The sequence below is a fragment of the Alternaria viburni genome (assembly GCF_023758015.1).
Source record: "Alternaria viburni strain BMP 2772 chromosome Unknown scaffold_25, whole genome shotgun sequence".
In the NCBI taxonomy this organism is placed as follows: Eukaryota; Fungi; Ascomycota; class Dothideomycetes; order Pleosporales; family Pleosporaceae; genus Alternaria; species Alternaria viburni.
Window position 1 is genome coordinate 202,701 of NW_026055794.1, and position 25,300 is coordinate 228,000.

The following is a 25,300-nucleotide window of genomic DNA, read 5'->3' on the forward strand; positions in this document are numbered from 1 at the left end:
GCACCTTCCGCATTCCGAGATTAAGCAGCGTTCCGACGCTTCCACGCCGTCCGTCGCGACAACTGACAAACTATCTTTGGGCCAGCCACACCCAGGCTTCCTTTCACTGTCATCACACATAGCCATAATCTGCGCCATCACCGCCACAGCCTCGGCCTTTCCTATGCGCACCCCGTACCACACACTACGATGACGTCCTCAGCGGCCGGCTCAACCGCCTTCTTCGTCCTCTCCCTCCTCTCCATATGCGGCGCCGTCCTGCTGCTCCTCCGCTACTACCTCCCGCTCCGCACCACACCCGCATACGTCGTCGTACCCGTCTTCTTGGCAATAGCGCTGCCGGCCAGCATTGTTGTGCTCCTGCCGATCGATCTCGCGAGTAGTGCTGGATTGGATACAACGGATGGCGCGAGGGGCATCTGGTTGAATGACACGGTTGTCTACAAGGCATGGCGCATCATCTACTGGCTCACGTTCGCGCTCACGTGGGCGATTCTGCCTATGCTGGGCGAGTACTGCGATAGTGGGTACAGAGAGCCCAAGGCGAGGTTGCAGTATGCGCTGAGGAGTAATGGACGGTACTGGCTCATTGTCGCCGGGTGCAGTATCGTTGGCTCGATCTATTTGATCATCTGGAATGGATTCGAAGCGGATACCTTTAAGAGTCTGGTCATGGCGCTGGCGTACACGTGGGGTCTTATACTGGGTATCTACCTCATGGGTCACGGACTCGTCGCATTCCCCAGGAGCCTGTTTCGGTACGCGAGTGTTAGTGAGAGGTTGAAGAGGATACAGAGTTCGGCGCCAAAGGTTCACGAGAGGTTGACTGAGGCGCTGGAGAAGTTGGATCAGTACGAATACCAGGTCGTGCAGCTCAAGCAGAGGAAGAACGGCACGGCGCGGGAGTTCCAAGAGTGGATTGATGAATTGGCGGAGAAGGGCAATCTTCCGGAGAACAGGGCGGGTGTCGTTGGACGCATGGGCACGGCGACGGTGCCTCCAGTCATCACGGAAAGATACCTGGCGGACCTGACGAGGAAGTTGAAGCGCGCGCGCCATGCGAAGTGTCGGTTCGAGAACGAGTGGGATCATGTTGTGCGGAGGGCAGTCAGGACACAGGCCATCCTCGACTCGAAAGCCAGCAAACATCTCGAGTTCAAAGGTGCCGCGTTACCAACCTCGAGAGGACTGTTCGATCGCATGACTATCCTCACACCACTGACGCGCTACTACCTACACGTCCATGTTATTCCTTCTCTGGCCTACGTCTCTTGGGCCATCACGATCCTCGCCTCTATCTCCATTGTCTGGTCAGAATGCGTACGCGAAGCCCAGGACTTCGGCGGGCCTAAGCTATCCATCATCGGCTGGACAGTCGTACATCGCCACGACAACGGCCGGTCGTCGGTTGGATTCAACAGCCAGATCATTGCCGCTGCCTGGCTGTGCTACATGTGCATTTGCGCATTCTACAGTCTCACCGAGGTCAAGATCTGGGGCAACCGAGCGCTTGTGAGAAGAAATACGTACCAAGAGTCCGCGACCTGGTACGGGCTCCAAGTCGCCAAGTTGACAGTACCTCTAAGCTACAACTTCCTCACCATGACAGACAAAAACATCTGGAAAGGCACAATGTTCTACAAGTTCCTCGGCCGTCTTATCGTCCTCACACCCTTAGGCGAGGGCTTCAGTGCCTTCTTCCCCATCTTCATCCTCGTTCCCGTCTTCGCCACAGCCTTCGGCCTTTACGGCAAAGTAAAGAACATCTGTGGCTTTGGCGACCTACTCGACGACGAAGAGGACTCAGCAGGGAACTACGCTGGCACCGGGTCCTGGCGCGAAGGCCGCGCATTAATCGAGCGTGAAATCCAGGGCGCGAGCGGGAACGTCCTTGGTCTTTCCCAACGAAGCTCTACCAGCCCGCCGAACGAACGCTACACCGACAACCCGGCACCATCGTCAGCCTCCAACCTCCCCATATCAAACGCAGCAGCAGCTACCAGTGGCCCAAGCACAACGCGCCCCGACCGCCGCCGCCCACAACTCAACGACGAAGAAGACGAAGGCAATTTCTTCGAAAACTTCGCATCGAGAGTCAAGAACACATTTGAGACAAATGACTTTTCCTTCCCCCGGCCGAAGTGGCTGGGTGGTGATGACGATGAAGTCGAGGCTGGACGTAGTAGACGGACACAGTTAGATAGAGGGGAAGGGGAGCGCGGAAGTGGGTTCTTGAGCTTGTTTGGAGGGAGGGGTGATGAGGGGAGGGTGAGGTTGTAGGCATTTGTTGTATATGATAGGTGGGCATTGCGATGGCGTTTCTTACAACTTTGGAATAGATCATGGGTTTGCGTGGGTGTATGAGTATTGGGTATACGGATTTTACATATAGGGTACATGGCTTTAGACTTTTTGTTCTGCGCTGTTGCGCTTGGCATATATTTAATATCAGATACTCTTATGTTTTAGGGTGGGTGCCTTCTAGTTGTGGGTGCCGAGGCAGTTGCAATGACTTTTGGCATGTTGTGGGTGTGTCTGGTCAGCCTCGTGCGCCTCGCGCGGTTCACCGGTCGCGCTTTCCTTGGCTTCAGCCTGATGTAGCTGCCTGGGATCGTTGTTAGCCTAAGGCAGCCAATCAAATAAAGCGATGTATGCACCTTGTCGATACTCGACCGCCCCCTTCCCCAGCCTTCTCGTTTGGTACTTCTGCACATTCCTCTTCAACTCGCCAATCCCATCGTCTGGACTATGGACGGGCACATCTACGGCAGCCGCGTAACTGAGCTGGATCCGGGTCAGTGCACGGATGAAGCGCCCGAACACGATCCTGAGGGGCCCAAATACACCGCAAATCATGCATCTGTGGATGTCATGGATGTCGCATTCAAAAAACTCGACCTCGCTCCTTCGGAAGCCCAGATCGACTGTACTACTCCCAAGGAGATTGGTTGTGATCACAATCGCAGTCTCGGAAACGATTTCGATTACGGTTTCCCCACGAGTACAGCCGATGAGGAACAATTTCGAATGAAGCAAGAGGACGGACATAGTAATGATGACGATGATGTATGTCAGAGATGCAAGTCCTTCCGTTGGGATCAAATCCCATATACGCAGTTACCTCATGAGACTCTGCTTCTTATCGACATGACGAAGGCTCAGCTAGCAGCATCGCACTGCCGCATCTGTCGCTTTGTCGCGAAGATCATCGAAGCCCAGCACCTCCCAGAAGACAAACACTATTCGCTGGTAGGATTTAGAGTGGACTCCACCACCTCTAATAATTTCTGTTCAAACATACCCAACATTCAAGGAAAAGGAAACACAGGCCTTGCACAAATTAAGCCTCATGATCCGGAGACTGGAGAACAAGTTTGGACAGCCTCTGATGGAGAGTGGAGCCCGTTCCCACATCTCGCAATCACCGATTTTTCACCGGAGGACAACTCGGTCGAGAAGCGTTCTTACAAGGCCAGCCACATGAAACTCGATCAGATCAAAGGTTGGATTGAAGACTGCCACATAAAACACCGCGAATGTTACATTGGAGACGTCCAGCATCTGCTGCAAAACTTGCGTCTGATTGATTGTGGTTCAAAGACTGTTGTGCCTGCGCCTGTGGGATGCCATTACGTGGCACTGTCTTATGTTTGGGGACAGCACAACGATGCTTTTGACGACTTGCAAAATCCACCAAAGACTATCGAAGACAGTATCTATATCGCGCAAATGCTAGGATACCGGTACCTCTGGATCGACAGATTTGTGCGTACCTACCATCTTTCAGTGCATTCGTTGAGACTAACCAACCCAGTGTATCGACCAGAATGATAGAATGGATAAGCACACGCAGGTCAGGCAGATGGGCGAAATATATTCCGCAGCACAGATTACGCTTGTGGCGGCAGCAGGAAGCGACCCAAGCTATGGCTTACCCGGCGTCCTGTCGAGGCCACGACTCATACCGGAAGCCGAGGAAATCCAAAACATGTGTCTGAAGCCTCTCCCACGCTTCGTTCAGCTAGCAGAAGTAGCTGAGTCAAGATGGGCTTCCCGAGCATGGACCTTCCAGGAATTCTATCATTCCACGAGGCGTTTAATCTTCACTGAGAACCAGATTATCTTTGTGTGCAATAATCACATCAGGTGTGAGGTAGATTTGTCGGGAATCCACTGGCCCAGATCAGATGAGTTGCCAACAGAAGATGGGTATTGGGCTCAACGTTGGTTACCCCAACATGGGTTGGCAGGGGATCAAGGGTCGAGCTGGACCGCTATTGACCGGGCCGCGGGACATCTACAGGCCTATAGCAATCGGGACTTGACGTACGACAGTGATAGCTTGGATGCTATCTCAGGTGCTCTACATTCGCTTCGGAAGGATTCCATTTACCATACCTGGGGTGCACCTTTTCGCCACGCTGCTGCGTATGCAGCAGATTCTCTTTCGGCAAGACTTCGACACTACAATCTCACATATTCTATACGTGATCGTGGAAGTTTCGTCTCTATTGGAAGTCGACGATCCACCAACACAGACGATAACGACGTCGAGCGCGTCCATGTATCTGCCTCGCAGGATTTCCAAAGTATGAACTATCCCTCTATACCTCAAAAAGGAGATAAATGCTCTGTCCTTGGACATGGGCAGCAAATTGAGATGGCCCTTGCATGGTATCACCAGGAACCAGCTCGTCGTCGATGTGGCTTTCCAAGTTGGTCCTCTATAGGATGGGAGGGTCCATTGAGCTGGTCAAGATGGGCCTGTAATATCGATCGCGAAGAGCCTCCTATAGTGCTGATTCAGGTTCGGAAAGCTCGACTGCACTTTCCAAAATTCAGCTGCGATTTGTCGAAGTTTGACCCGGCACTACAAGAAGATGTCGACCCCGCACCACCGACGCTTGAGTTTACAGCGAGAACAGCGAAGCTAGACTTGGTGCCTGATGGCTGGACTGATGGCTATCCTGATCATTTTCAAGTGGCGCTGGAGATCAACGATCATTACAAATACGCCTTTGGACTACACTGGGATGCAGACCCTGCTTCTTTAAGCTCGAAACAACTTGTAGGCGCTCTGCTCGATGGACGAACGGAACACTCAAAAGACCTTGAAGGGTATCTGATGGTGCTTGCTCCATATGGCGACGTCTTGGAACGAGTTGGTTTGGTGCACCTACCCAGCATTGCAAAACGCCTGTACAACAATCATATGCTAGGACAAGACCTCCTGCCTCTAGCTGGACATACTGGGCGCGAAGCGGAGCATATAGCCCTCACAGGCTACCCTTGGGAACGCCGTACATGGTGGCAGAGCTCGTTTAGCGATTACCGCCCCGTTGTCATAGGATAGAAACACTTGGATAGTGCTTCCAGAGAACTGAAGGAACGCGCCGCAAACTAAGCAGAGAATTTGTGGATTGGCGAATGAAAGCTTTTCAGTTGAGGATCAGATCTCAGGCTTTGGAGGGGTTGAGCGAGGCTGTTGCACATTGCTTGACGCAGTCCAAATCAGGCAACTTCTCGAAAGCCGTCGATTGCCCGCGTCTGCATTGTTACCACGGCGTCGTCTGAACTCGAAGTACGCACCCTGAATTAACCACAGCGACCGTTCGGCAGCATCGCACCTCGTTCAAGAAGAAAAAACTTAAAACCCCCGGAGCCTACTTTGACGTTAGATCAGCTACGTTGCGTGCTTTTATTTTAATGTATGCTGCAAACCTGTTCAGGATTCTCATTGTGCAAGGTGATCGCAAAATGAAGAAAGGCCGGAATGAGGAACAGTATGTTATCGCGACTTCCATTACTTGAGCAGACAGTTTGATTTTGTTTCTCAGCCTATGCTCTACATTCCCAGCTCTCAGGCTTCTTATAACTACCCCCGACAAACGTGTTCCTCGCCGGATACTTGCAATGCCTCCTCGTAAAGTCCACTCCACTCTTCACAGTATCATTAACAAACTTCGTGCCCTCAATAACCTCTGGCGCAACACCCTTCTCCACCCACTCCACCATCGCCGCAAGAACGTTGTGTTTCGCATCGAACGGAATACCAGCCTGCGCCGCATTTCCACCCTGACCGAACACCCACGCCCCTGGCCCCGTGCTGCAATGGAACATGCCCGAGATACGGAAGAAACGCGTCCATTCATCCATTTCTGCGTACGTGTTGTGACCGCGAAGGTGCTCATAAAACCGGTCGGTGTTGAAAGACGTGATCTGGTTATCCTGCTGGCCGTGGTACATGAGTAACTTCCCGCCGCTTTCCTTAAATCCAGGCAAAGAAGAAGGGTAGGTGCGAATATCTCCTGGATTGAGATCTTGCGCTGCTTGCGCGTCATCGTAACCGTATTCCGATGCGTTCCACGTTGGGTCGTTGTAGACGACGTATTTGAACCAGTCGTCTGAGTAGGCGAAGGGGGCGCCGGCGTAGAGTTTATCGACGGCGTTGATTTCGCTGCCGGGTTGCATGGCGGGATAGATCAGTTCGCCATTTGGGAAGCGGTAGTCGCTGAATATTTTCTGGAGTTGCTGCACTTGGTTGTCGTTTAGGCAGTTGGTTGTATTTGTGATGTTGTGACCGCAGAGTAGGGTTGTAGGATCGAACTTGCAAAGGGTCGGGTCTTCGATGATGCCGTCTTTGACTTTGTCGATGGTATCGCATTGGCGTAGCACCTCGTCGTGGATCCAAGTCTGCCATGCTGCCTTCGAGATGAAGTCTGAACCTTTGATGGGGCCGGTGATGGTGTAAAAGTGGGCGCGCCAGGAGATGAGGTTGTTGAAATCGACGCCTGGAGCGCCGGCGACGATGCCATCGAAGTCATTCGGGAATTTCTCTGCGCTCTTGATGCCCTGGCGTCCACCGAGAGAACAGCCCAGGTAGTAAGATTTGGTATGGCACTTTCCATAAAACTCCTTGGCCAATGCTTTGCCCGTTTCGACGCTTAGGTGAAGACTATATTGCCGGTGAGTATATGCGCCGTGAGTAGTAGAGACATTCTTACGATCGCCAGGCAAAGTCAACTACCATCTCGGGATTATTGAGGTAGGCTACTCCTGTAGTACCGTTATGACCATTATTTGCGCCAACGCTAGCGAAGCCATTTGATGCTCCATATGCGATATCCTCGTATTTGATGCCTGTAATCAAAGTCAGCACTCGCTGCGCTTGACACGCCATCCTATCCATCAATACTTACAGCCATCAATGCCTCCATTCCCTGTTGCCAGGAAGCGACCGGACCAGTCCTCCGGAAACCATGCTTCGAAAGATATTTTCGATGTTCTAGTTGTCTTGATCTCTAGTGTTATACGACAAAGATCTACTGAGACGACCTGGCTAGCACGTCCGCAAGTCGCGTCGTTGTCAGAAAACGTCAAATTGGTCCCTGCCGGAACATGTTGGAGAACATTGCGGGTTGCGCCTTTGACGTGTAACTCGGGCTCGAATGCGAGACACCTCTTCTCAAATTCAGACGACGCAGCGGCAAATCCAGTCAGCGCGAAGTGCGAGACAAGCAACACCAGTGATGTAGGAAACATATCGACGGGGAAGAAAGACTTGGCAACCGATCATCATGGGGTTTTAGCGACAAGCACTCTTTATACTCAGTGCAAAAAGCACGGTAGACTTGACAAGCCACGTCCAGCAAGATGCGGGGTGCGAAATGCGGAGACCGGCACCCTATCCCGACATTCTTCAATGATTGTAGAAGTGAATGATCCACCTCGATCTTCTCAATTCTCTTGCAATCGTAGCATACGGGCCGACCGCAATGTCAATGGGACAATGAGTCGTGGGTCTACTATCAGAGTTCCTTCTCGGGTGGTATGGCCAAGAATCTGCCCAGGTGGCATCGCAAACTCGAGGCATGTACGCCGTGTCACACCTCGCGCCGGCCAGGAAACAGATTGGGGGCTTATGTCCGGACGCCTCACAGTCATTGTGCATATTTGACGGATAAATCGTGCGCAGGTGTCAGTTCAGTGGAGGAAGAAGAGACGAAGTAGTATTGCGGGGTTTCGGCGGTCGCGCCGAGCCCTGAGGCAGACATGTGACCTGGAGGCCCTTCCGCGCTAGCTTGCATGCACCCGACAGGTGCGACGGACTTCCGAAGTCGACAACTCAGACACCTGCATCATCCCAGAAACTTCGGATGGTGTCTGTTGAAGTCGACCCTTCTCGCCCTCCAAACCGAATATCTGCAGCGGCGCGCCCTACTCAATTGCCGCCAACACGGCCGCCTTCCCTTCTACCTCGCGCCTGAAGTCCTCCAACGAACGTGCTCGTCGCTTCAGCTGCCAATGGTGATACATGCTTCAAATCTCATCTCATAGCAACGTGCAAAAGCTTAGTCTCATCTTGAGCTGTTGCGACTCCGTATGCTCTCGTCTATCGCAAACTCATGCGTCATAGTAATCCTCCTCTCTTCATGGCGTCCCAGGATGAAGTCTTGCCAGGTGATCCCATCATTTTCATTAGCAGATCCGCACACTGTTGTCGTAGTCAAGCACAAATCTTCTTCGGCTGGCCGAGTTCTACCCCAGCGTTCTGTCCAAGCGTTGATCGTCCTCGACCCAGTCTCGCGACTCTCAGGGCCCTCCTGCCTCGGAGTATGGCTCGGTGTAACACCGAGTGCACCGGCCAAACAGCGCGTTATACGAATCAAAAGCGGGTGAAGCGTTGGAAGACATCCAGAGATGATGCCAATCGATGGCTCGACGGACGACCATATGAAGACATCGCTCTTTTTCCAGCTGACGTCTGGCGAGGCCATCAATCGGACGATGGTGATGATACGATAAAGCGAGGCGAAGCACACACTACGATGATTAGAAACAATACGGTTTCCTTACTTCGCAGTGCTTACAAGCTGCCGAGCAGGAAGATAAAGCAGATCGCCACTTTCTCCATTCTTTTCATCTGCAATTTGACAACGTTGGATATGGGTATACAAAGTATACACACATCGCCGAAGAGATTGAAGATCCCAGCTCCAAGGTAGAACTGCGATCGCGTAAGCAGACAGCTTCAATCAGAATGTGGGGTACCTGCGGCGCACCTTTGCCTCATCGACGAGAATCTCTCCGTGTGCCCCATTCCATTGATCCCAGTAGTAGCTCAACGGTCGAGTGTACAATGGCAGAACGACGTGGTTTGTGATCAGGTAGGCAGCGGTCATGCCAACACAGAACCAACCCAACCAGTTTATACCGAAGATACGTCGATACAAAGCGAGGATGGAGAGTTTGATGACACAGACACTCCACGCGTAGACAAAAACGTATGCGAAGGTGATCTGTCAAATGTCAGTACCGCAAGAGTATGCCCAGGCATGTAAGCGCACGATAGTTATATGTCGCATTTGCTCAGGTCCTAGCGCCCAGATATGTCGGCCCAGACCGTAGAAACCTCCTTCACGCTGCGTCAGTAAAATCAAGACTTTGCCCAGAAACTGGCCACCAACCAACGATACAGCACGCAAGATTCCCCGCGTTCAATGCCAGCCCAGCAATGATCAAGTAGTCATCACACCCCAGCTGTTCCTGTTTCAACTTCAGGCGAGTAAACAGCCTTAATGCAACGAAGACGCCCGAAAGACCAAACAAGATGATTGCGACAACACTGTTTCCGACTGTCCGGGACTCGCTGAGATTAAGGCCCGGGGGTGGGTCGCCGAAGTCGAATGTCGCCATACCACTGGGTGTCTTGAGGGCAACTCAGAAGACGGGAGTCAAGCCCGAAAGAGTGGGTGGATGGGGTAAACCAGCACAGAAACGGAGCGTTTTGATCGGAGACGCGGTGTAGTTATCGTTGGCACAAATAAGGGTATCCCTTGTGGCGTACAACGCACGGGTTTATCATGCATAGATGCGCGATCGGTATTGCTCGTCATTGTCATCGAGATGTCCGGTAAAGATGCTCTGTCGTTCCCTATTATGCAGGTGGAGCTGTGCCACAAAGAATCGCATTGACCATGGTAAAATATTGATGAGATGACCATGACTTGGAATTGAGTTCGCACATCTTTACGGCTACGCCACAACATGCACGTCGTCGAACACCCCGCCACGTGCCCCCATCCCTCATGCACCTCATACAAAGGAAAAGCTGAACAGGTCTGCAGCCTACATTAACATGGAAACCTGCAAAGTAGGTGCCCTAACGATGATGTAGGCTCCAGACCTGTTCAGTTTTTCCCTATATTGGCGTGCATGCATGTAACCGCAAAAAGCGACGAAGTGACACGATTTATCCGGCTATTGTTTCCAACATAAAGGAAGGGAGTACTACAGCATCGACACTGTCATCAGAACCATGAAAATCATCAGCGATGAAGCATTTCCTGATTCGTGCACATTGCTCCTTGCACTACTTTTCGTCATGCTGATGGCGCCGCTGTTGTCAACCACTTCTGTGTGTAAGTCAGTACATTTCGGCTTCGCACTGTAGAAAAATGCTCACGACTTCCAATGGCGCCATTCTGCTGGAACATAATATTGTCTTCGCAGAGACCCATTAATGTAGCGTTACTCCTAAGTTGCTGCAGCTTGAGCTCCGCTTTCTCGAACTTCTGTTGTAATTTCTGATTCTGCTCATCGCTGAGAAAATCCGCAGCAGGACCTGGATTGGTACTGGGCTGGCCATTCGTTGAGTTTAACAGCTTTTCCAATATCTTCAATGCTTTACATTGACGAGCTGTCACGCGCTGCGCACTGATGGTGTCGCATTCGGTAGTGAGAGTTGAGTTGGAAGTCAGCTCATCGAGCTTAGCGATGATGTCGGCTCTATTGCTTTTAATCCAGTCAATACTTTGTTGAGCGAGCTTGCCACGCATGTCCGCCGTCCCCAGGAGGGTCTCGTTATTTGCGATCTTGTTGAGCTGTGTCAACGTACGTAAGCGTCTACATGTCTTGTCGATTTCGGCATATCTGGTATTGATGGTCGTATCACCGCTCTGCAGAGATTGGACTGATGGATTGTTAAACGGGTTGTTTGAGGCTACTATCAGCGTAAAGAATGAAGTAATAATGAATATGGGAAAACGCATTGTTAATCGAAAGTATGTGATAAAAATGCCCAGACAAAAGTGAAAGGTGATGGTTGCCAAATCGGCTTGGAATCAGCTAGACCTGTTAATGTTTCAACCTTCTCAGTTGCCGCAGAGCCGCAACGAAGATGTGTGTATGCGACGTTTCATGGTGAGTATGCTCTGACAGTTCCAGTTCCGATGATTAGGGTGATCAAGTCTAGGACGCATATAGCTAGTGGGCATACGACTCAATGAGTTTGGTGGACATGGCTGGCGAAGACAAGACATCAATCTAGTGAGGCAAGCTTCGTATGACCAGGAGATGTTGTTAGTTACAAGAGTCATCCGTCGTCGATGGCTAGGTATGGCGGGGTGCTATCGATAAGCGGCTGAGTCACGCTAATGGCGGGGATCGGAGGAGTCAACTCTAGGCTCTAGAAAAAGATTCCCCGCCACGGCTCAGTCTCAGCATACTCACGCCGCCACCATGTCTATGAACTTTCCGAGCGAGGAGGAGCGCATCCTCGCGCGCTGGAAGGAGATTGACGCCTTCCAGAGACAGGTCGAGCTAGTACGTGACTATGCTATAGCCTAGTGAACCCACGCACGTGTGGTTGACACCTGCTAACTCGCCATAGTCGAAAGGAAAGCAGCCATACACTTTCTACGATGGACCGCCTTTCGCGACAGGAATGCCGCATTATGGCCATCTCCTGGCCTCGACCATTAAAGATATTATTCCCCGCTACTGGTCCATGAAGGGACGCTATGTCGAGCGCCGGTTCGGCTGGGATACTCATGGTGTGCCTATTGAGTATGAGATCGACAAGGAATTGGGCATGTCAGGACGCGACGCTGTACGCGAAATCGGAATCGCCGAGTACAACAAGAAGTGCCGCGCGATTGTCATGCGATATGCGACCGAATGGAGGGCGACTATCGACCGTCTGGGTCGCTGGATCGACTTCGACAACGACTACAAGACTATGGACACCAGCTTCATGGAGTCGGAGTGGTGGGTCTTCAAGCGTCTCTTCGACAAGGGTGCCGTATACCGGGGTTACAAGGTCATGCCCTACAGCACAGCGTTGGCGACGCCTCTCAGCAACTTCGAAGCCTCACAAAACTACAAGGACGTTCAGGACCCAGCAGTGGTCGTCACATTCCCGCTGCTCGACGACCCAAACACGTGTTTGTTGGCATGGTAAGTTGCTTACTCCAATTTAGTGCCACTGGCTTGCGCTGACCAGCCCGAACAGGACCACCACTCCATGGACACTCCCATCCAACACCGGTCTCTGCGCGCATCCCGATTTCGAATACGTCAAGATTCTCGACGAAGCGTCCGGCAAACACTACATCCTGCTCGAAGCCCTGCTACGCACACTATACAAGGATCCGAAGAAGGCCAAGTTCAAGGTCGTGGAGAAGCTGAAGGGTAAGGATATGCTGGGCTGGAAGTACGAGCCCCTGTTCGACTACCTTTACGACGAGTTCAAGGACTACGGCTTCAAGGTGGCGAACGACACCTACGTCACAGCAGACAGTGGTGTGGGTATCGTTCACCAGGCCCCCGCATACGGAGAGGACGATTACCGCGTCGCAAAGGCCCACGGTGTCATCTCTGACACCCGGCCGCCACCCAACCCAGTCGATGATCAGGGTCGCTTCACCGCGGTTGTCCGCGACTTCGAGGGCCAACACGTCAAGGCAGCAGACAAGGGCATTATCAAGCATCTGAAAGGAACCGGTCGCTTGATCGTAGACTCACAACTTCTCCATAGCTATCCCTTCTGCTGGAGGTCTGACACACCCTTGATCTACCGAACGGTCCCCTCATGGTTCATCAAGATTCAGGATATTGTGCCGCAAATGCTGGAGAACATTGCTGGTTCGCACTGGGTTCCTTCCTTCGTTAAGGAGAAGCGCTTCGCCAACTGGATCACCAACTCACCCGACTGGGCTGTTTCACGAAACCGTTTCTGGGGTACGCCACTTCCGATATGGGTCAGCGATGACGGCAAAGAGGTGGTCTGCATTGGTAGCGTGGAGGAGCTGAAGAAGCTCAGCGGGTATGAGGGCGAGCTAACCGACATTCACCGTGATAAGATCGACCACATCACCATTCCCAGTAAAGACGGCAAGGGCGTGCTCCGAAGAACCGACGAGGTCTTTGACTGTTGGTTCGAGTCTGGTTCCATGCCCTACGCCAGCGCGCATTACCCATTCGAGAACGTGGAGCAATTCGAGAAGTCCTTCCCTGGTGACTTCATTGCCGAAGGTCTCGACCAAACTCGTGGCTGGTTCTACACACTCACCGTCCTTGGAACACATCTCTTCGGCAAGCTTCCTTTCAAGAACTGCGTCGTCAACGGAATCGTGCTTGCAGAAGATGGCAAAAAGATGTCAAAACGTCTCAAGAACTACCCTGACCCCAACCTGATCATGACCAACTACGGTTCTGATGCGCTGCGGTTATACCTTATCAACTCTCCCGTCGTTCGTGCCGAGACACTTCGATTCAAGGAAGCAGGTGTCAAGGAGATTGTTTCCAAAGTTCTTCTACCTCTCTGGAACAGCTACCAGTTCTTCGAGCAACAAGTGTCGCTGCTGAAGAAGGTCGAGAGTCTGGACTTCGTATTCGACCCGGCAGCTGGAAAGACCAACAAGAACGTGCTCGACCGATGGATCCTCGCGTCCACCCAGTCGCTGCTAAAGTTCGTGAACGAGGAGATGGCTGCGTACAGGCTGTACACCGTGGTTCCGCGGTTATTGGAGCTCATTGATAACACAACAAACTGGTACATTCGCTTCAACCGTCGCCGGTTAAAGGGTGAGCACGGCCTGGAGGACACCAAACACGCCCTCAACACCCTCTTCGAAGTTCTCTACACACTCTGCCGCGGTCTCGCGCCCTTCACACCCTTCATCACAGACAACATTTACCTGCGATTGCTACCTCACATCCCCAAGGAACTGCACGCGGAAGATAACCGAAGTATCCACTTCCTTCCTTTCCCAGAAGTGCGCGAGGAGCTGTTTGACGAGGATGTCGAGCGCCAAGTCAAGCGCATGCAGTCAGTCATTGAGCTTGGCCGTATCTGCCGTGACCGTGCCAACAAGGGCTTGAAGATTCCGCTGAAGACGCTGGTGGTCATCCACCCAGAACAACAATATCTTGACGACATCAAGTCATTGGAGAATTACATCCTGGAGGAGCTGAACGTCCGCGATATCGTGCTCTCTAGCGATGAGGAGAAGTACAACGTCCAGTACTCAGCTACGGCCGACTTCTCCGTGCTTGGCAAGAAGCTGAAGAAGGACGCCATCAAGGTCAAGAAGGCGCTACCAAACCTCAAGAGCCAAGATATCAAGGACTACCTGAAGAACGGCGAGATTGTCGTGGACGGCATCAAGCTTGAGGCTGAGGATCTGATGGTCAAGCGCGGTCTCGCAAAGGACTCTAGCAACAAGGACCAGGAGTTCAACACAGACAACGATGTCCTCATTCTCCTCGACGTCGCCTCATATCCAGAGCTCGAGCAAGAAGGCCTCGCTCGTGAGGTCATCCGGCGTGTACAGGATCTGCGCAAGAAGGCCGGACTGGTGCCAACCGACGACGTAGGCATGGAGTACCGAGTGCTGAGCGATCCAGAAAGTGTAGGACTGGAGCAGGCGTTTGAGAACCAGGGCCCATTGTTTGAGAAGGCTTTGCGAAGACCTGTGGACAAGCACGTCATCACTGAAGTTGAGGGCAAGATCCCAGAGAACAGTAACGAGAAGGTCATTGCGGAAGAGGAGCAAGAGCTCCACAAGGCGACTTTCATGTTGCGGTTGATCAAGCTATAGTAGCTTCCTGGAGTGGTTTGATAGTATAGTGGCGCGCATGACTCGTTGATGAAAGGAAATCAAAATTTCTATGTTTACAATTAACGCCTTCGTATGCTGTGTGCTTCAAAGAGAATGATGGGTCGCTACGAGTGCCGTCACCGCTGTTTATACGCCTTCTGTACGTGAGGTTAGTTGTAATGCATTTTGATGCTGTGAGGGAGATGTTACCAGATAGCACTCCTTCAGCTTCATGAACTCATTGACGCACATGTCTTTTCGTACATTGTTGTAGTCTGCGAATATGCATTTGCCGTATACTGCGCTCTGGAGTATGTCAGCATTGAGTTGAACCTGACTGTCACTGAGGGGCGTATCATACCTCTGTCGAGCATTTTGCAGCCGCTGTGGCGAGTTTATCGATGGGACGGGTTCGACCGGGCATCTCGAGCAGTACTGTGTATCCCGCTCGAGTATTATAAGTAGCAGTGTTATTAAGAAGTAGCTCCTCCCAGATATGTGAAGGTCTCTGGCCACGGCGAACCCACGCTCTTCCACCTCGATGAGGTCAACGAACAGGGCCCACCCAACTAAAGCCTTGGCACCCTCGCATCCGCGAACGCGGGCGGCCAACCACTCCAACAACAAAGCGCGTCGCTGCTAACGCCAAAACGCGGGCGCACCAACAGCCCTTCATCGCTCCTCTCTTCTTACTTTGGACTTGTAATGCTTAATTGTTGCGCGACGGACCCACGACTACTTTCTCGCATGCCGCTGCTTTTTGGTTGCTGTTTGAATCATTACAGCCGCCGGTCCCTTCCATGTTGTCGCGAACGCGCCGGAGACGAACTAGTCGCGTGCACGAATGCTATCCTCCATGAGGCTGAATGGAGATGATGCGAGGGCTATAACAGCTGATGATCTTTGTCGGGATGAAGGTAAAATAATCAGGGCAAAAAAACGATCAATGGATATACTAACACCGCAGTAGTCTCCGATGCCATTCACAATATCGTCCTTCGCGCGCAAGACTCCCACGATGGATCCATTGACGCTCTTTTCGTCGCATATGACGAATATGTCAAGGAGCACCGTTCTTCGCCTACCGATGCCGCTCTCTACTACAGTTTCCTGTTGCGCATGCAGGAATATGGCCGGGAAGGCGAAGACTTGATGTCGCTAGTCCTGCGCGTGGTGAAGGAGCATTTCGGCCTCAACGGAGAACTCGGCGACGAAGAGGTCGTTGAAGTCCCGAATAACATTGACGCGACGCGTAGAGGGGCGCAGGCGAGCCTAGGGCGGTATACGAGAACCGGGAGTTTCGACTCTTTCCTTGATGGGACTGCAGACAAGGTCGCAGGCACCGACTATGGCGATTTGGCTGTGCGCCCGAGGAGAGCATCACAGCAGAATGCTCCTGATGGCTATGCCAACAAGCCCCGCAGCCATCGTCGCGCGACATCAGACACCGAAGCGCATTCGTACCGGCCAGCGCCACTTCCCAGTCGCCCCAAAGTGAATGGCGTCGCGCCTCGGAGGTCGAGTTCCGGACAGCAGCCGCCAGTCCACAAGCGCAGTACATCTGTCTCAAGTTACGGCAGTCTGCGAATTCGAAGAAATCCTACAACGACATACAGAACTGGAACTCACGATGCAGACGAGAGCGATTTCACCGACCACACGGCTAGCCTCGACCTCTCTTCCATCCAGATACCAGGAGTGAACGCGCCCATACCGAACGATCCCTACGATTCCCCGCACCAGCGCCGCCTTCAGCAATCACGACAGACACAACACCAACAGTATGTCCCCGAACCGTTCCGACCCTCCGATACCCGATTGATGGACGATGCGGAAACTTTCGAAGAGCAACGGCTACACCGAGTGACGCGGGAGTGTATACGGATATGGCGGAACCGCACGCAAGAGCGCATGAATTTGCGCGACGATATGGAGAGAGCAGCCGTCGCCTTCGATCGTCGTGTCTTGCTCAGGGCCTCCCTCTTGCAGCTACGAGACACCGCGCTTGTGAGGCGTTCTGGTCGAGAGACGAATCGCTTCTTCGATCGACTAGAAACCCGTGCAGACAAGGCTCGCAGTCTATTCCTGCTCACCAAAGCCTTTACGCACTGGGCAAAATGCGCGGAGGACGAGGTTCAACGAACATCTGTTGCGCGACGGCATATTCTACGCACACGCTTCTTCAACGGCTGGCGCGATATCACGGCAGTCAACGAACTGAAGATCCAGCACTTTGCTCTTGCAAAGTTCCTCTCTATATGGCGAGCACGCGCAGCAAAAGTGCAGGATCGCAATGACTTCGCTGAGTCATACTATGAAGAGAAGATCGTCAGGAAGTCGTGGAATGCTCTCAACAACGAGTACCTCAACAGAGGCGCAGCAAACTGGCATGATACAAGGACAGCAAGGACAACACTGCAGAAATGGCGCGAGATCACCGAGATCATGAGGGAGCGGAACATGTGGGCCACGGATCGGCGCGATGGAACACTCATGCGCAAGACGTTCCGGACGTGGCAGCAGAAGACAGTGGCAGTAAAGACACTGCAAACCCAGGCGGACCAATTTCGACAGACTTCCCTTCTTCGAACAACAGTCCAGACACTCCAGAGGCAGGCACAGCTCGAGCCACTACTGCGCCAGGTCCAAGCACGCACCAACGGTCGTTTGCTTCGTGCAAAGTTCCAGGATTGGCGCAAAGACGCTCAGCTATCCCATCAAGCACGCAATGTTGACCGCATGCGCGTCCTACGCAATGCCTACACTGCCTGGAATGACAGATTGCGAATCAAAGCTCTCGAGGATCGGATCAACGACCGCATCATTGTTGAATGCTTGTACAAATGGACCTTAGCATCCCGAGTATCCCTCTTCCAGCGTGTCCACGATCGACAGCTCAAGCAGTCAACATTCCTATCCTGGGTCACCAAGACCAACCAGCGCGTCAACACCCTCGATACTGCGGAAGTTCGGTTCGCCCAGTTCAAGCGTGCTCAGCTGATGCGGACGTGTTTGCGCAAGATGGAAGCTATCACTACGGAGAGAAGAAGGGAGCAGTTCGCTATTCTATCCCAATATCAGCAAAAGCTCAAGCAACGCATTTTCGACAAGCTCAAGGAGAGGCTAGCACACTTCCAAGAGTTGAACCAATGGTCGGCCGATGCGCGCTTCTACGTCCTTAGCAAACACACACTGAACACATGGAGCCAAGCCACACAACATGCGCGCCGTAATCGCAGACGCGACACATACTCGCAAGTCCGTAGAATGGTCAAGACGAATCTCGTGCGCAGAGTCTTTGAGCACTGGCGGGACAAGGCAAACCACATTGCAGTGCTGACACAAAGGGCAAACGATGTACTCGACAATCGCACTTTCCAAAGCAGTGGCGCAATCTTGCACCAATGGCACGACCGCACGCTCATACTCCGCCAGCAGGATGCCCAAGCCGAGAGCCTCCACGCCTTCAAACTCTCCACCCGTTACTTCGCCATCTGGTCACAACGCATGGACCTTGTACACACACTTGAAGGGCAAGCTGTCGCTCTGCGGCAGGAGAGCACAGAGATTGCTGCCACTGGTGCTCTGAAGAAGATGGGCTGGCGTCTTTGGAACTTCCAGAGGCAAGAGGAGAACGCGAGAGCGTTGTTCGAGAGGAACTTTGAGAAGCATGTTAGGGCCATGGTTCGTTTCTGGGCCGAGCGTGCTACCGAGCGGCGTGGCCAACGGGTTGCGAGTCCATCGCCTCCTAGTAGGTCGAGAAGACGCAGACAAGATGATGGCGATGACTACAACGGTCACGGAAATGATGAAGACTTCGCCTACAATGACAGCAACAACGATGCCGGGCAAGGAGGCTTCCAGCAATCCGGCGACGAAACGCAACGACTCGAGTCCTGGACCGCCTTCGACGAGACCGCTTTGGGTCTTAACAACGATCTTGACCTCTCCCTGTCTCTCACGCCAGAACAACCACCCCGCCATCCAACACTGACCCCCAACCCCTACGCTCCCATACCCTCACCCGCATCAACCCGCCCCCCAGGCTCAATACTCCGTCGGCCCAATACCTACCCGCAACCTCAATCTGCCGCCCGCCCCCCTCCCGCAACCATCCCCGAAGACGACGAATCCGACCTCTCCTTCGGCGACGCCGCACAATCTACCTTTTGGTCCGGAACGCCCTTACCCCCTCCACCTACCACAAGCAGTAAACCAGGCTACCTCAAAACACCCAGTAAACGTAGCGTTGTCCGTGCTAAACGACCTGAACTCCCGCCTAGTCCTGAGAAAGCACGTGTTCTTTCTCCTGTGCGGCGGCCGCTGGGCTCTTCGTTTCTGGAGAGGGAGGGAAGGGGTAGGTTGGGGACTATGAGTGCGCCGCCTGTGCAGAGTAGTAGGGATGCGAGGTTGGGGGTTGGTGGTGTGACGAGTTTTGAGAGGAGGTTGAGGGAAGGTGGGTTTGGGGGGAGTGTTGCTGTTGGTGGAAGTGCGATGAAGAGGGGGAGGCCGAGAGGTGGTAGGGCGAGAGTGGGATTTGGGGAGGTTAGTCAGATGGGAGGACTTTGATTGAACAGAAAAAATGTTTCTGTTGCATATTTCGAAAAGCATTGCGCGGCGTCTCTGTTCGGGCGGATTAGTTTGGATGTGTTAGGATACCCCATATTGTTTGCTACCTTTATCTAAGTGTGCATAAGTTTGTCTCACTACATGGAACCACGCGTGAAAGACACCGCTAGTCCTCCGTAGATAGTGAAAGCATGTCATCGATAGGCAGCTCACTCGCCTTCCCACAGCACGGTCCGCGCGTGAATCACCCACCCTCTTGCTTCTTCCCTCGATGTATATATGGTACCACCAGTCTACCTTCTGATCCCCTCCCATCCACCGCCTCTACTCAATCTCTCAACCTTATACCCAAAGTCACTCGTCACAAACATGAAGCTGTCCACGACTACCACCCTCTTCGCTAGCCTAGCATGCCTAGTGTCCGCCTCCGCCTCCGCCCCGCCAAAAGCCTCCGTACAAGCGAACATCGCTACCGCTGGCAATCGTGCCATCCTCGCTCTCGATAACGCCAAACAAGCCATGTCCACATTCACAGACGAAGTTCAAGCCGCCATTAACTCCCTTGAAATGGATCCAGCTACAAAAGAGGACTTGGACGCATATGTCAGCACGCTGAGCCGACGAATCGATCCTTCGATCACCACTGTAGAAGAACTTATCGAGCTGTATGGTCCTGCCGGGAAGATCTGGCGTATCAACCAGGACACGCCTACGCGTAAACTTAAGAAGATAACGAATCGGATTACCGCTATGTATAAGGAGTACCCCGATTACGATGATATGCCCGAGGCTTATCAAACAGAGATGAACGCGCTGTGGCAGGATTTTGCCGAGCAGATGAACCACGCTGGTGATCCCCCGCTGAAGTCTAACGATGGCCGCATCCACATCTCTTCCAAGTCTCGTATTGCAAAAAGCTCGGATAAGTCCGATGAAACGTCATGTCCATTCGTTAAGTTGTGGAAGCGACTTACTGACCGCACGTTTGTCTTCCGGAGTGGTGAGATGCTTGGAAAGAAGGAAGAGAATGAACGAGTGAAAAGGAGGCACGCTTTGGTCGTTGAGCGGAATGAGGGAGTGTTTTCGGTTTCTGACGGTGTTGCCAAGCGGTTAAGATCTTTTGATGTGGATGGAATAGACGAGGACGTTGAACTTTCGGGGGATGAATTGGCGCGAGTACAGAAGCGCGCTGAGGCGCTTCGGAAGCGATATGACGAGTTTCGGAAGCAATATGATGAAGTTCGCAAGCGATATGATGAAGGTTGGAAGCGAGCTAGGGAAGATGACAAGAAGACTGAGGAAGATCGTAAGAGCAGACAGTTTGAGTTGTAGCATCTGGAATACTCTCAGTAGCCGATTAAGAAGCGCGACGAAGAAAAGGATCGAAGCGTCCAATAGGCATGGTGCCAGTATGTCAGATACATACAAGGGTGGTATAACCGATGTATCTCGACGCGCTGGTCTGGAGTTTTACGCGCGCATGCAGCTTACGGCGCGTGAATGAGCTACGCCGTAGTGGCGGGTATGTAGATCATGGTCTGTTGTTTGCCGATGAACATGCTGTCGTCAATTTGATTCGTCACTTCATCTGAAGATCCCCGCGGGCATATGACTTACCTCGCATCACCGCTGCACGTCTCACATCAGTCCATCTTCCATCCAATAACTACCCTACGCTGTGATGCACCTCGTATGTATGTGCAAGGCGTAGAATCATGTCAACACATACAAGACGACCTCATATTCACTCACAACCCATTTTCCACTCCACACCATCACTCTCAACTTACCAGGTCAAGCCATCAATATGCACCCAGCACCATCTCTCTTTCTCAGCCTCCTCGCTGCCACCCTGTCAGTAGCCCAACTCTCCCCAGACATCAATTATTGCGAAGGCGACAAGAGCACATTGGGCCACTGCGACACACTCACCTACGAAGACACCACTCTCTCGGCAGCCAACCCACCCACCACAACCGAATGCCAGGAGTCGTGCTTTAGCATCTTCGGAGACGCCGGTGAATGGATCGTTCAACTAGAAGGTAAATCCAGCCCGTACCTCCACTCATCACCCCACTAACACCGACATTCCACAGGCAAACCAGAAGGCTACCAGCAACACATGCACCAATTTCCCTGCGGGTTCAGTATTGGTGCTATACCCAACACGCCGCATGAGTTCTCGTTCGATATGAACAATCAGGATATGGCCGATATTATTGACGAGGCGGTCAAGCGGTTTGCGCATTTGCATGGCGGGAAGGTGGCAGCGAGGGGGACGGTGAGGTGTGATGGGCATGAGGCTATGTGGTATGTAAGTCGGGATGGACGGAATGGAGTGTGATGGCGAGACTGAGATGGAGGCGTAGGTTGCTGCTAGTAGGTCATCTAGGACAGCTCAAAATACTGCCGTTGTCTCGAGACGATCATCATGGTCAATTTGCGGTCTTGGGTAGAGTGATTGATGCTAAGGCCGTGCTAATCCTTTGCTTTCACGCTTGTGGCATCGGCAAGACTCGTGGACTGCGGGAGCGAATGCCGAAATTGCGCACGGAGCACACTGACACTGACAGCTCTCGCGACGTGTGCGCTAACGACGCGTTCTCGAGTACGCCGATAGCGCGACGTCCCTCTGAACACGAGTCCACTGACATGCTGATGGCGGCTGCCGTATAGCCTCGCAGCCACTCGATCGAGTCAAACCCGCAGAAGCCCACGACGAATGCCATCGCAGCAGGCCCACCTCGCTTAGATCCACCAGATATGGCGGCTTTCTGACGACACAACAACATCATAGGAAGCTTCGACCATCTCCACATCCAGCATTCTGGTCGGGAGTCCAGACTATAAACTTTCAATGACGCAGGTGCGATCAGGATCGAAGTTCGGATGTGCGTTGGCGTACCGAAATTCGCAGAAATCGACGGGCATATTCGTTACGAGTTTACAAGCACCAATAACTGATCGCCTTCGTAGCCTCGCGCAAAGTCACAAGCGCAAAGCTCTGGTACATATTGTGTATTAGGACGACGGTACATGACAACGTCGCTCCGCGGGTAACGTACAATCTGTGTATCTTCGGAGCTACCGATGGCGCGCGGGCCGCCCCAGCGATCACTACATATGGGTGGAGATGATTTCCAGTACCCTCACTGTGCCACCCTATCAATCGACATAGAGGTGTGGGAACGATTTTCGACACTCTCGCTATGCCCTATCGATCAACATTAGAGTGAGGAAATGATCTTCGATAGCCTCGCCGTATTCCATGATCTGCGGAGCAGTGCTTGGTGTTTGACTGACAACACCTTTGCGCAGCCCGTCATTTGCCCAAAAATTCGCAGCTGTACCCTCTGTTCGGCGATCACTGTTGGGGTCAACCTAGCTACTCCAGAGTACTAGGGGTATGGCTTGACAAGCTGCAGATAGGAGCTCTCAGCTCTGAGCGCATAGTGTTTGTTTCTTTTTCTTCGTAGTAAACAACTTGCGCGACGTTATATAGGTAGCTTCTCTCAGGTGTGGAAAGACCAGACTTCAATCACTCTACCTGCGTTTCATCCAGAACCCTTCATATTCTCAAGCACACACGACAGCAAAATGGAGACAGCATACGCCCAAATTATGAGCATGTGCACCGAAGGCACCTACTTGTATACACCACCCTCTAACCTCGACTTCCATCCCGGCTCTTGCGGCTTCTTCGATGAAAATGGAGGGTGGCGAGTCATTACCGATCTTACTGAACTCAAGGAGCACAACCCCAACGATTACAAGGTCCCTAAGAAGGATCTCGTTCTGACCAAGCCTGCTACATGCACATGGGACAAGAAGGTTGTCGAGAAGAACGAAGGCAGTGGTTTCGGCGCCAAAGCTGAGGTGTCCGGAATCGCTGCCCAAGCACCCGTGGACGTTGGAGCCAATTTCGCAGTGGGCAGTACTGCAAAAGCCGGCGCTGGTGTAGTTGTATCGCCAAACGTGGTGCACAAGAAGTTTAATATTGATGCGCGCAAGATCATTGAGGATTGGATTACGGACAACATGAAGCAATTAACGGATAACTATATCGCATACATTATTCAGTTCGGCGTCTGGATCATCACAGCCACATGGAGCACGGAGAAGTGCAGTATTGCCATGTGGAACAAGACGGGCAGTAAGATCGACACCGGAGCCGAAATCGGGGCGACGAATATCGGCAAACTTGGGGTCAACAGTTCGCACGAGGTCCAGACTGACATTGACGAGCACAGAGTGTGGAATGTAGGTAGATCTCTTCTTACCTTACTGGAACTCTCGTTACTAACAGCCAGTAGGAGCCTGGCGGCCACGCCATCTCTTTCAGCGGTATGCTGTTCAGACCGAGCAGAAAATTTTGGAGCAATGTAAGTGACCTTTTTTTGGTGGTCTTGCGACAACACAACGCGGACACGTTTCCTCGGGGTTCATCATGGCTGACTAAAGGTATTAGAAATTGAAGCACATTCAGCGCCCGAAAGATGGCTCTCTCCGAGTTGCCGAAGCCATCTCCATGCCAGTTAAGGATGAAGACGGAAACATACTCGATAAGAATGGGAATATCATCAAAGAGAACGGACAGCGTATCGACAAGGATGGAAATCTCGTCGACGAAGACGGAGACCGTATTGACGAGGAGGGGAATCTCATCGACGGGGACGGAAATCGCATTCCGGAGTGGTCCACGGACTTGGTCGGGGAGGATTGAGCGGATGCTACGACTTATTCCATACCCTTCCTCTGCTTTGCATCTGCGCAACATGTGCTGCAGGCTTATCAATGATCAGTCCGCTGTCTCTATAATGCTCTGCAACCGACCCAACGAATTCACTACAATCACTCTCCTCTCTTCCCCTCCCATAGTGACAATCTTCTCACCTTCCTCTTTCTGAACAAACCACACACAGTCTATCCCCGCTTCCGCCGCGGGAACAACATCCCTATCCAAACTATCGCCTACCATGACCACCTCCTCGCTCTTCACGCCAATTATCTCCAACGCCTTGCCAAAAAGGCCGTCAATCTTCGCCACACCAAGCTTATTCGTAGTAACTAGCCTGTCGGAATACGGCTCTAGGCCCAAAGCAGCAACGGTACGTTCTTGTGAATCTTGGGGACCTTCGGTGATGATCGCTATGCTCTTCCCTTGTTGTTTGAGTGTTCTAAGGAGCGGTATAGCGCCTTCCTTGAGTTGCAGATTCTGCATAATTGCAGTTTCGTACGTGTCGAGCAAGGCTTGCATCTGTTTATCCGTACAATCAATACCAAAAGCGTTCATAACACCCTGAAAGCGCTCGGCGCGGTACTCGTGACTTGTTTTGCCATCCACGAATGCGGCAGATGTGCCGGTTTTGAGGATCTTGAGGTATTCCGCTTTTAGCTCGGCGATTGTGAGCGGCTTGCCGGAAGAAAGTTCATGGTGAGCGTGGTATGCCAGGATGAGGTGGAGTGTCGCGTCTACGGCGGCGGAAGATGCCTTGCGAAATTCGTGGAGAGTGTCGTCGAGATCGAAGAAGTACCATGTTGCGTTCTTGAGACGTTCAGTTGTTGTGTTGTTGCACGCTTCCATCTTGAGCCTCTAGGTAGTTAGATGAATTTGACGCGGGACGATAATTCGCATCTGAATCCTGGAAATGACACACGGAACAGATTTGTTATATTGCGATGGTACAAATGGGACGGTTTGGTTGATCGATACAAAGTAAGTCGAGTTCTTGCCGCTGTAGAGATTGATAGGGTTAGTACGCTTCCCCGCGCAACGTCGCAAACACGCAAGAGCGATCGGGTGTCGGAGACTTCCGATGCACGTCGATGCGTGTCCATATCGCTGCGAT

The 25,300-nt window shown here is 52.4% G+C and overlaps 9 protein-coding genes across 9 annotated transcripts; 7 read left to right on the top strand and 2 right to left on the bottom strand.

Moving 5' to 3' along the window:
- Nucleotides 1-189: 189 nt before the first annotated feature.
- On the top strand, nt 190-2,280 carry J4E79_009474 (uncharacterized protein; the record flags this gene model as incomplete). Its single annotated transcript, XM_049358320.1, has 1 exon — nt 190-2,280. The coding sequence occupies one exon, from the start codon at nt 190-192 to the stop codon at nt 2,278-2,280; it is 2,091 nt and encodes a 696-aa protein (XP_049207175.1).
- A 468-nt stretch (nt 2,281-2,748) lies between these two features.
- Nucleotides 2,749-4,325, top strand: J4E79_009475 (uncharacterized protein; the record flags this gene model as incomplete). Its single annotated transcript, XM_049358321.1, has 4 exons — nt 2,749-3,066; nt 3,118-3,765; nt 3,815-4,126; nt 4,188-4,325. 4 exons carry the CDS (start codon nt 2,749-2,751, stop codon nt 4,323-4,325), a joined length of 1,416 nt encoding a protein of 471 aa, XP_049207176.1.
- Nucleotides 4,326-5,838: 1,513 nt separating this feature from the next.
- On the bottom strand, nt 5,839-7,542 carry J4E79_009476 (uncharacterized protein; the record flags this gene model as incomplete). The annotated part of the gene is made up of 3 exons (XM_049358322.1): nt 5,839-6,955; nt 7,005-7,140; nt 7,200-7,542. 3 exons carry the CDS (start codon nt 7,540-7,542, stop codon nt 5,839-5,841), a joined length of 1,596 nt encoding a protein of 531 aa, XP_049207177.1.
- A 3,978-nt stretch (nt 7,543-11,520) lies between these two features.
- J4E79_009477 (uncharacterized protein) lies at nt 11,521-14,882 on the top strand (the record flags this gene model as incomplete). Its single annotated transcript, XM_049358323.1, has 3 exons — nt 11,521-11,604; nt 11,672-12,237; nt 12,293-14,882. The coding sequence occupies 3 exons, from the start codon at nt 11,521-11,523 to the stop codon at nt 14,880-14,882; spliced, it is 3,240 nt and encodes a 1,079-aa protein (XP_049207178.1).
- Nucleotides 14,883-15,738: 856 nt separating this feature from the next.
- Nucleotides 15,739-19,451, top strand: J4E79_009478 (uncharacterized protein; the record flags this gene model as incomplete). The annotated part of the gene is made up of 2 exons (XM_049358324.1): nt 15,739-15,799; nt 15,853-19,451. The coding sequence occupies 2 exons, from the start codon at nt 15,739-15,741 to the stop codon at nt 19,449-19,451; spliced, it is 3,660 nt and encodes a 1,219-aa protein (XP_049207179.1).
- Nucleotides 19,452-19,820: 369 nt separating this feature from the next.
- J4E79_009479 (uncharacterized protein) lies at nt 19,821-20,812 on the top strand (the record flags this gene model as incomplete). Its single annotated transcript, XM_049358325.1, has 2 exons — nt 19,821-20,757; nt 20,805-20,812. The coding sequence occupies 2 exons, from the start codon at nt 19,821-19,823 to the stop codon at nt 20,810-20,812; spliced, it is 945 nt and encodes a 314-aa protein (XP_049207180.1).
- A 446-nt stretch (nt 20,813-21,258) lies between these two features.
- Nucleotides 21,259-22,229, top strand: J4E79_009480 (uncharacterized protein; the record flags this gene model as incomplete). The annotated part of the gene is made up of 3 exons (XM_049358326.1): nt 21,259-21,493; nt 21,548-21,761; nt 22,136-22,229. The coding sequence occupies 3 exons, from the start codon at nt 21,259-21,261 to the stop codon at nt 22,227-22,229; spliced, it is 543 nt and encodes a 180-aa protein (XP_049207181.1).
- An 819-nt stretch (nt 22,230-23,048) lies between these two features.
- On the top strand, nt 23,049-24,174 carry J4E79_009481 (uncharacterized protein; the record flags this gene model as incomplete). The annotated part of the gene is made up of 3 exons (XM_049358327.1): nt 23,049-23,711; nt 23,765-23,833; nt 23,920-24,174. 3 exons carry the CDS (start codon nt 23,049-23,051, stop codon nt 24,172-24,174), a joined length of 987 nt encoding a protein of 328 aa, XP_049207182.1.
- A 75-nt stretch (nt 24,175-24,249) lies between these two features.
- J4E79_009482 (uncharacterized protein) lies at nt 24,250-25,035 on the bottom strand (the record flags this gene model as incomplete). The annotated part of the gene is made up of 1 exon (XM_049358328.1): nt 24,250-25,035. The coding sequence occupies one exon, from the start codon at nt 25,033-25,035 to the stop codon at nt 24,250-24,252; it is 786 nt and encodes a 261-aa protein (XP_049207183.1).
- Between the last annotated feature and the right edge of the window lie 265 nt (nt 25,036-25,300).